The 10337-nt window shown below is 42.5% G+C and overlaps 1 protein-coding gene across 3 annotated transcripts; it reads left to right on the plus strand.

Annotated features, from left to right (window-relative positions):
- Window positions 1–7592: 7592 nt before the first annotated feature.
- LOC110738022 (monodehydroascorbate reductase 2-like) lies at window positions 7593–10336 on the plus strand. 3 transcript variants are annotated; one of them, XR_002514539.1, is made up of 5 exons: window positions 7593–7791; window positions 7941–8059; window positions 8456–8527; window positions 8906–9353; window positions 10313–10336. XR_002514539.1 is itself a non-coding variant. In XM_021918380.1 (5 exons), the coding sequence occupies exons 2-5, from the start codon at window positions 7994–7996 to the stop codon at window positions 9393–9395; spliced, it is 312 nt and encodes a 103-aa protein (XP_021774072.1). In that variant the 5' UTR covers window positions 7593–7791; window positions 7941–7993; the 3' UTR covers window positions 9396–9572. The 3 variants fall into 3 exon arrangements, 2 of the variants coding, with proteins under 2 accessions (XP_021774072.1, XP_021774071.1); XM_021918380.1 differs by lacking the exon at window positions 10313–10336 and having other exon boundaries at window positions 8906–8957; window positions 9274–9572; XM_021918379.1 differs by lacking the exons at window positions 7593–7791; window positions 7941–8059; window positions 10313–10336 and having other exon boundaries at window positions 8106–8527; window positions 8906–8957; window positions 9274–9572.
- Window position 10337: the final 1 nt, after the last annotated feature.

Here is a 10337-nt window from a genome sequence, read left to right on the forward strand (position 1 = left end):
GGTAAGACTCTTCTCCTGGGTCACCAGGCGTTCCTTTACGTTGGCCAAGGATTTCTCCATGGCTTCGTAAGAGTACATTTTCAGGCGAAGAGGGTTCAGCTCGGCCTTGAGATTTGTGATGGTCGCCTCCAGCTCGTCATTCTTCTTCTGGGCCGCCTCTAACTGAGCCCGAACAGCGGCGGTAGCCTGCGCCTAATAATAAAGAATATCAATGGTCAGTACTTCATTTTGGGCAATTTGAAACATTGCCTTATCACAGTCAGAGTCGGCCATAGCTTTTGCAGCCTTTACCTCTTTGTTCTTCCGATCAAGCGGCTTGCGAAGGCCGTTAACTCGGAGCAGGGCCTAAGTACAAAAGAACAGGCGTCAGTTTCCAAACAAAAAAGAAAACAGGCGTCCAGAAGTTCAAATACTCAAAAATATGCGAAGTATACCTCAGCAAGGACCCCTGTAATCCCGTCAAGGTCAAGGGTGCCGACACCCCTGACCGCCTCCCTTTCAGCTGGAGGAACTGCCCTGATCATAGACTTGGCCATCTCTACCAAGTCAGGCTCCTGGGGCCGGCTGCATCAAGCATAAACAAACAGATTAGACTTAGTAAAAAAGGAGCAAGTCTAAAATTTACAAGGACAACTTCATACCTCTAGGCGGCCCAGTTGGAGCTTTAGAAGAAGTGGCCGGCTGTTTCTCAGCCGCCACCTGTTTCCTGGCAGAACCAGGAGAGCTCCCAATAGTCGTCTTCCGGGCCTTGGGGTCCGGCTGTTGGGAAGATGAAGCTCTTGGAGCACCCGTCTAAAAAAAAGAAGAAAAAAGTCAGTATATGCATAAACACTCCAAAAAGAGGGTGAAAGGTTCGGAGCTCACCAAGGGTGCCCCCTTCTTGGGGGAGTCGGTTGAAGCTTGTTGCATAATAGAGGCCCGCAACATGGCCGCCGCAGTCTTGGAGGCGGTGATTTTGCTCATGGCGTCAGCTGCAAAAACAAACAGCAAAGTTAATAAAAGATAAACAACAAATGTATGGAACAACAGAGTATTCGACAGGCCGACTACCTCTTGAGCACCGACTGCTGAGGCCGCAGGCGGCCAAAAAGTACTCGTCATAGAGCCACTTGAAGCTCGGGACGCAGTGCAGGGGTACTTGCTCTCGTACCCCTGAAGTAGAGTCGACCCTCGACTCTACTTTAAAGAGTCCTTTATCAAGGATCTCTTTCTTAGCCTTGGGGGGAACAGGCGGCATGCTACGGCCGCCTGCAAGAAGGGGCGGATTCCTGTTCCACCTATTGAAGCGTTTGTTCTGCTCAATGTCAGAACTCTCAATGATGAGGAAGGTGCTCCGCCAGTCCTTCCACTTGTTTGCTTTACCTCTCGTCATGAGGTAGCCCCTGTGGCTTGTCAATTGATACCAGCCGGTACCGCCTGTCTTAGGGGTCCGGCTGAGATAGTTCATATGGGCGAAAGCCTCGAAGCTCAGCTCCACCCCGTGCAGTTCGCACCCGGCCACATAGCCGAGTACGTTGACCCAGGAGTTTGGGGCTAACTGCCATAACCCCAACTCATACCCATCCAAAATCCGCTGAACAGCCGGATGTAATGGGAAACGAAGCCCTGCCTTAATGGCCGCCTCGTAGCAGCCAAAGCAGGAGCTTTCATAACTTGAACCAGCCAGCCAGACGACTGTGTCTTCTGGATCCGGCACAAACACTAGAAAGTCGGGGCCCATGGTGTGGTTTGCAATAAAGCTCTCCACCTTCTCTTGCATGGCTGTGATTCGGCCCCGAGGTACCGTGCAGTAGTAGGGGGTGTTTAGCTCTCGGTAAGAGGCGGATGGTTCCGCCCAATTGTCCCCCTTCTCAACTGCGTGAGAAAGTCTCGCCTCTTGCAGGCGGCTGTTTTTCTCTTCTGTTCCCAAAGAAGCCTGGCCAGAAGAGCTTGACTCGGAATCGTCCTCCGACGAGTCTGAAGAGGACGACTCCTCCCCTCTCCCGGAGGGGCCCGCCTCCTCTCTTTGAAAAGGAGCAGATTTGTTAACTGTTAAATTGGAAGGGGTCACTATGACTCCCCCCACAGAATTGCCGGCATCCAGGCCGCCTTGTCTCACTTCCACATCTGGCGCCTGGTCAGATGTTTCACTAATCGGCACCCTGTGGGAGGAGCCGTCTGAATTTGAGATCCTAGCTGTCTTTTTCGTTCTGGCCATCCTGCTCTGCATAGACACAGATACAGTCGGACTTTGTATAAAGGGCAAAGATGGGTCCGGAAAAGGGCAGGCGGCACTCCTAGTCCTAGATTCAGCCGTCCCCGGTGACCGGCTGATCACTAACCTAGGTCGTGTCGTGTGCTTCCGTGGTGCCATTTCAGAAAATAAAAAGAAAATTAAGAGTAAGAGAACTGAGTTACCTGAACGAGTGACGGTTGATGAAGTTCTGAAAATCCTGTGCAGTCGGCTTGTCAGAACAGGCGGTAGGCAGAAAAAGTCCAAAATGTCAGAGCAAGTTCAGGGGTCCGAATGTTCTCAAATAGTTCTCAAAGTGTGAAAATGACTCAAGGCAACTCTCCCTTATATAGGCGAAGTGAGAAGGCGAAGGGTCACTTTCAGAATTCAAAATTTGGGCGGGAAAATCTCTCGTCCTTTCGCCGACTGACACCTGTAGCAGGCCGTCGCCCGTTACTGTGCGACACCTGTCACAGGTAACACGTGACCAGTCACGTGCCACCTGTGAGGGGCAAATGATTAGGGGATTTTGCTCCCACCAATCGGAATGCGCCACGTGGACCAATTAGGTCCTGCCAAGTGTCCCCTGGTTGGAACTATCAGGGCTTGCCACGTGGCACGCGCTTATTCGTCCACCTTGGACCTGTTATGTCACGACATATGGCATACTCCATGCCTAATGGAGAAACCGGCCACCCAGGCCCAATTTCCGAGGGAAGCCCAATCGGCCCTAGGTTTACCTAAACCTAGGATGGGCACGTTTCCCAAGGTTATAAATACCTCCCTTAATCCTCATTAAGGACGAGGAGAAGGAGATTACGAAAAAACATTACGGAACAAACACATTAATTACACACAGTAATAACCGGCTGATCTCGCTAACAAAGCAGATTACCTACATTAAACACTCTCACCTAGAGAGACCTTATTACTTTAATTTCCGCATTAATTACTCCTTAATCAGGTACTAACTTGACCGTTGGAGGCGGAGCTCACAGGAGTCTCCGTTATTTTGCAGGTACAGGCGTCCGGTTCCAGTCTCGGAATTGTAACTCTCCCGCAGGACATCAGAAAACCCCAAAACAGGTATATCAAACATATAATCCAAGAATTGCATGTCATTATTAATGAAGGTTTAAAGATTTAAAAAATTTCGTTAAAAATGAAAACCCCGTCGAAAAAACCACTTTCTAGGTGGATTTTGGCTTCTGGAAGGCCATTTGTAATCACAAAGTGGGTAAAGTCTGATTTAGAACATCAAGTCCACCCAAAATTCACTATTTTTTAAGTCAAAATCGGAGTTCGTAATCCAAAATTAGCATAAATACGATTTTAATCCAATTAAAAACGAGCTCCTAACCTAATTAGGATGCTAAACCAGAAATTTAAATCCATATTAAATCACCTTAATTAATTTTTAGTTGTAAAAATTAAATGATAGAGGCTCTTATACCGCTGTTGGATTTTGCGGTGTCTGACACCGCGCGGAAACAAAACTCAATAACCGGATCGCATGAATAATAATTACAACATAAATAAAAGCATGCAAATAAACATAAACATAAAAGAAGAGAGAGAAAGAATGCTCACCCTTGAAGCGGGCTTTGCTCAACCGTTGAGCTCGGACTTGAAAGCTTTAAGTTCCGCAAATGCGAGAACCTCCGACGGCTCATACCCTTGCTACCAAACCTTAACCGGTCCTACCCCGAAGCTTAGTCAGGGCTAGACCAGAAACAACTTAGAGTTTACAAGCAAAGGTTTTCTCGGTTTTGGAGATCCCTTAAAGTTCACCGACTCAAGTGAAATTCCTAATACCCAATGATGGGTATTTATAAGGAAATATCCCCAATAATTTCCATCATTTTTCAATGTGGGATAGTTGGTAAAAGGCAAAAAATAAGATTTAATTTAATTCCAAATTAAATTAAAAAACAAAACAATCATCAAACGTCAAGTGGCAGAAGGAGAGCAAGAGAGTGGATGAGGACCACAAAAGGAAAGGACCACCTTCCCTTGCTCCCCAAGCATTGCCGGAACCAACCGTGTGGCGTCAGCTAGCACCCAGCCTTGGGCACCAAGGCACGCCTTGCTGGCGACCTGGTGTTTGGCTAGGCCTGCCAGCCAGCCCGCATACGCACACAGCCCAGCCTGCAAGCCTCGCACGAAATGTGGGCTGCTACGCTGTGTGCTGCTGCTGTAAGGGAGGTTTGGCACGCCTTACATGCTGCTGGCCTTGCTGGTGCACCTCCCCGCATTCATGCTTGCCATGCTGGCGAGCCATGCCCGCATGGCTGCTCGGCCAGCTCGCCCAGCCAGTGCATGCGATGCAAATTGGGCTTGCGACCAAGCCTTGCCTTACGGCAAGGAGCCCGGCTAGCCATGCTAGCCTACCTAGCCCTCGATTGGCTAGGCCACATTGAGGCTAGGATTTTCACCCGCGTTGACTTATTGTTTGACTAACTTTTTCGTCTCGTCAACTCATAAATTCGACTTGACTTTCAACGCTCGCCTCGACGCTCTGAGCTCGGTATCCGACGTCTTAGTTCGTAAAATCTCTATTGACTCATTTAATCCCATGGAGTAATTCGTCACTTCGGTTCGGTTTCACGATTGGGTGTGAACCGAAGGGTTCAGTCAAGATTAAGCTGTAATATTAATTATTCATTAATATTATTGATCCGAAGCAGCCTCCAGCTAGGCATTCCGATCACTTAACCTTACTGAATAATTAACTTTCTAATTAATTCCTAACCTTCTATCGGAATAATACACTTGATCGAAGGACACCGTTCCATTCAAAAATCAAGTAAGTAATCCCCCAAACTTTGAATAAGCTACCCCCCCCCCCAAGCTCAAATCCTAACATCAAGTAGGCATAAGAATGAATACCAAAGTAAAAACAAGCAGGTAAAAGTGGGGTAGCTAGGAAGGAATCACTCGGCACTTTGGTAATGGGTAGAATGTGTACTCCCCTCATCGGCCTCCGAAATCAAACGACTAGAGCTAACAAATCGAGTAACCCAAATTTTTCGCTAGGCAGCGAACATCCTTGTCAATTTCTAACTTTGTTGTTGTTTCTTGATCATAGAATCTTGTGGACTTAAGCTTCCTTTTCAATATTAGAACAAATAGATCCTAATACTCCCTCTTTGTTAATTCAATACCATAGGTCTTAACCACCTCGGGAGGAGGTGGAACTATTTGCCGTGTGGGGGGTGCATTACTAGAGGTGCGAGCCCCTTAGTGCGGCGTATCGGGGCCACCTACTAGAAATAAGGGCAAGCATAAGAAATTCATCATGAATAGGAGATAAGCCAATCAAATGTATTTGAAATAAAGTAAGCACCAAAGTATCATTATTTATAGCATAAGAAATTCAAGCACAAGAATGACCCCAATATTGATGAACAAGAATTAGCTTAATGAACTCATGCCATGACTAGTGTAGTAGCAACAAAGGAAGTTACAATAAGAACTAAGAAGCATCCAAAACAAAAATCAATGGCAAAAGTTAACAATAGAGAAGCAAAAATTCATGAACATCATGGTCTAAATGACAATGTAATGAAACACAAAGAAATAATGATACTAAGAACAGTACCCATGAAAAAGAAAGGTAACTAACAAATGGTGGTGTCAAATGTTCAAGCAAATAATCAATTCCAAGATAAAAAGGCTTCAAATCAACATCAAATAGCATCATAGAACACAAAATATGAGCAAAAAGAACTAACAATGGAATCTACCATTAAAGCCTACCTAGGGTTTCAAGTTCTCAAATGAAGAAGAAGATGAACAAAAGAGTAGAAATCATACCTCAATGGAGAATAAAAACCTAAAAAAATGGATGAAATAATGAAATTAAAGCAAAATAAAACACCCAAATGCAAGCTCTTATGCCAAATTCAAAATATCCAAATCTCATGAACAAATAAGAATTTTGAAAATTTGGGCAACAATTCAAAAATTTTGAACATGAAATCAAAAATTTAGATGAAAATTTGTGTATAAACAATGCTAAGAATATTAATTTCAGTGAGGAAATTGAAGAAATTAAAATGGAGAAATAAGGAAATTGAGGGAAAATAGAGGAGAGAGAGATAGGGTCAAAGAGAGAGAAGGAGAAATGAGGGGGAGGGGGGAAAAACAACGGCATAGCAACAGCACGCAGCACGCAAGCCTATCCTACTGTGCGTGCTTGCAGACCCTACTATGCGTGCATGCGGCGGGCTGGAATGCTTGGCCGGGGTGTGCTTGCGGAGGGTGAGCAGCGAGGGTGCTGCGGGGGTGGCCGAGTGATGCAGTCAGGCTTAATAGCGCTCTCGACTACAGGGCTCATGTGCCTATGAGCAAGGCAGCCCAGAATTCTCAAAATTTGCTTGTTCATCATCAAAATCATCAGAGGGCAACCATGAGAGCGTCCCTGCTCAACCATCAATTCTCAACTTCTAACTCAAATTGCAAGCACTCAAAACCTTCAAATGACACCAAAATTGTTAGATATCGAAATCCAATCAATCCCATTGTACCTAAAGTTACGAAAATAAAGAAAATTAAGGAAATAAACCAAAAATGCAAAAGAAAGAAAAGGAAAAAAAAATAGGAAAATCGGGATGCCTCCCGGGAAGCGCTTATTTAACATCAAAAGCTTGACGTTTCCTCCAACTCACGGAGGGTCAAAGAAAACCACCTTATCCAAAGTGGTAGAGAGAAACAAAATTATTTCCAAGCCTAGGCAAAAACTCATCACAAGATTCATTATGGTGAGACAATAGAGTCGAATCAAGGATATTGGTCTTCAATTTCTTCTTTTGCTTCTTTGAACTTCTTTTCTTTTTTCTTAATTTCTTCTTCCATGGAGTGAGCGACTTCACATCATCAACATTTGGAGAACCATGCTCATCATCCTTCAACGAAAGCTCAAACCATAAAGGTATTTCAAGCTCGTCCTCGTCCTCAAGCTTTGAAGGCTCCTTGACATCATTACTAACCAACTTGCTTTCGACACTTGTAGGAACATCATCACAAGCTACAAGAATGTCGTTAGTAGAAGACACAAACATGTAAGCATTGTCACTCAAAGGAACACTAGTAGAAAAACTTAAATGAGCACCGCAAAATGCGCACCGGTTTTTAAAAACTGGTGCGAAAAAAAATAGGCGGGTTGAGGGAAAGGTGAATTCGCACCGGTTCAAACCAAACCAGTGCGAAATAATGTTATTAGCATCGGTTCAAACCAAACCGGTGCCAATTGTAATAAAAAAAAAAAAGACCCTTTTCCTTCTTTTTCTTTCCCCTCTTCTTTCTTTCTGTTTCCGCATAGTCTCATTTTATCTCTCTCTTCTCTCTCCTCTCTCCTCTCTCCTCAAACAACCCTAATCAACAAAGATGCAGCAGCAAACCAAGCTTGGATGGGGCAAAGTAGATGAAGATAAGAGAAGAGAGAAATAGGGAGACGATTAATGCTCATCTTCTACCTCTTCTGGTACGCTGCCATCGCCGTTCAACTCACCATCTCATGACTCAATCGGTTTCTCGTGAAATCGCTTAGAAATGCTTCTTGGGAGCTTGGTATTTAGGTATTTCTCGCTTTCTCTTCTAGATCAATCGTTTTTTTCTTTAATTTTTGCAATTTCATGTTGTTCTAGATCTACACTTAAATTCTCGGTTTTTATTTTGATTATAATTGTTGATCCTTTCCAATTAGGGTTTTTTTGTAAATTTTCAGAAATTGCATATCCGAAGATGAATGACACCGATGTCCAGAAGCATATCCAATAGATGGTTAGATTCATCCGCCAAGAAGCGAAGGAAAAGGCTAACAAGATCTCTGTTGCCGCCAAAGAAGTAAGCGCATTGCTTGATTATTTTTTTATTTTTGTTGATTTTGAATTGCTGCTTACTTCGCAGGAAAATGTAATTTATCTGTTGTTTATCGATTGAATTGCTGCTTACTTCGTTGCTTAATTTCATGCTGATTACTGTTAATTGTGATTATGTTGTCGCTGAACTTTGATTTTTATGATGTGATTGAAAGCATTGACTATGATTGATACGTTACTTTGTTTGTTGTGGAAGTTTAATGTAATGACTAATAGCTGTGAGTGCATGATTTGGTTAGGAATGAGTGCATGTTTATTTGGTTAGGAATGAATGCATGATTTGTGAATGCAATTGCTCTTTATTTGGACATTGGTATTTGTTGTTTCTGAAGTTGGATGGCTTTTTTTTTTCTGCTCGCAGGGGCATACTGCTAGAAAGGTTTTGAAGCATGGTCTTCAACCAGGGGAACTAGCCCTCATTTCTAAAGAAACGGTATGCTGAACTCTCGATGTTTGTTTATTTTTTTATGCTTGTATACTTTACATTGTCATTTAATCCAAGTTGCTCTTAATATTCATCACTTCTTGTTTTAAAATCTCTTAAGCAAGTTATCATGAATCGTGTTATCGGAAAATATTAGCTATTGTGAGCTGTACTTGTTTGCTAAACTTTTATGCTGAAAGTCGATGTACTTTAGTTGTTGTGGGTGGGTGAGGCCAGCTTGTTATTGGAAGTGCTTCTGACTCTTATTGCAGTTCCTGCTGTAGCCTGCATGATACTACATTTTAGCTGTGCAATCTTTTTTTCCCTGTGTTTACTCCTGCAAATTCAGCTTTTGAGAAAGACCTAATTATACATCTTTCTATCCAGGTGGCTCCTTATGAATGCGCTGCTCTCAGCAAGGCTTACCTCTTTCCAAAAGGTGAGTAGATAAATTCAGTATATAACAATTTTATAATAATTTCAACTATATGTTATTTTTGCTGATAAGTCAGTCCAGTTTAAGTTATTGCTCGAGTTGAAGCTCTATCTATTGACTATCGGTGTTAATCTTGGATAATGCACTTTCACTAGATCATAAGGTATCCACATTGACACTTTGATGCATCTATTAAGCAATTGCTGATTTTTCACTACCTAGCACTAGCTAAGTTTGATTAATGGATTTACTTTGTTATATGACTGTTGTCACAAATTTTCTGGATATGCTATTGACAATGTGAATTGGGTTTTACAAGTACTGCTACACTTCCTTGGTTCCATACATGTGTTAAAAGTGGAGGGGAGCGACTTCTTCCTAAGTGGTATACTGAAAAAGGTATTGCAGCTTCTTCCTAGAGTCTGTATATTGGTTTCATAATATAAGTATGAATGGTATTATAATTTTCATTCTCTATTAAATGAGTTAATAATACCGTGGATTGATATGTATCTCTTAGTCAGGCTGGTTTAATTGCTGCCAATGTTGTTCTTAAAAGGATGGCTCTACCTGACCCGACTCCAGAAGTCTCTTTTTATCTCTCTCTTCTTTCTTTCTGTTTCCTTAGTCTTGTTTATCTCTCTCTTCTCTCTCCTCTCTCCTCAACTAGATCTCTCTCTTCTCTCTTCTATCTCTCTCCTTTCTCCACCACCACCGTCCATTCCACCCCGCCACACTGGTCTATTTCTTCGCCGGACTTATGGATGCCCTTATGTTAATTATGGTCCCTCTGATTTGCATCACAAATTAGAAAACTATATAATCAATTCTTGGCTAGTTGTAGGAAACCTACCATTCTGTAATGCAAAATGCTATTTCCCTTCTTCATTCTCCCATGCTTCAAATAATTTCATCATAAAGATGCAGAATTCTGCATCTGCAGCGAAGTTTGTTTAGTATGATGCACTCTTTCTGCGGTCCCATAAAATTTACCACTATTTCAGACTAAAATCAGATAAACTTACTCAATTGCCTATGCTCTTATTTTTTACACCAGGATTTTTTTTATGTCTAATTGATTCACTTGATATTATCCTAATATTGTCATGCTCAATCATTAAAAAGCCTAAATGATTCTATAAGAAATTTATTAATCTTAGACCTCATTTCTAAGATTCGACTAAAAAAAGGAACTGTAGCATTGACTCCTCTTCACCAAACTATTTTCCCTGTCTGTCATTCAAAAGGGGAGAAAAAAAGGTTAATTGAGATTTCATTATTTTTATTGTAGACTAACTCCATGAGATATGCATCCAATCATATATGGTCTCTTTTACCAAATGCTTCTTAAATTTCAGGTGTTAGTGTATCATGATCTTCTGG

The sequence above is a fragment of the Chenopodium quinoa genome, unplaced genomic scaffold, assembly GCF_001683475.1.
Source record: "Chenopodium quinoa cultivar QQ74 unplaced genomic scaffold, ASM168347v1, whole genome shotgun sequence".
Classification (NCBI taxonomy): domain Eukaryota; kingdom Viridiplantae; phylum Streptophyta; class Magnoliopsida; order Caryophyllales; family Amaranthaceae; genus Chenopodium; species Chenopodium quinoa.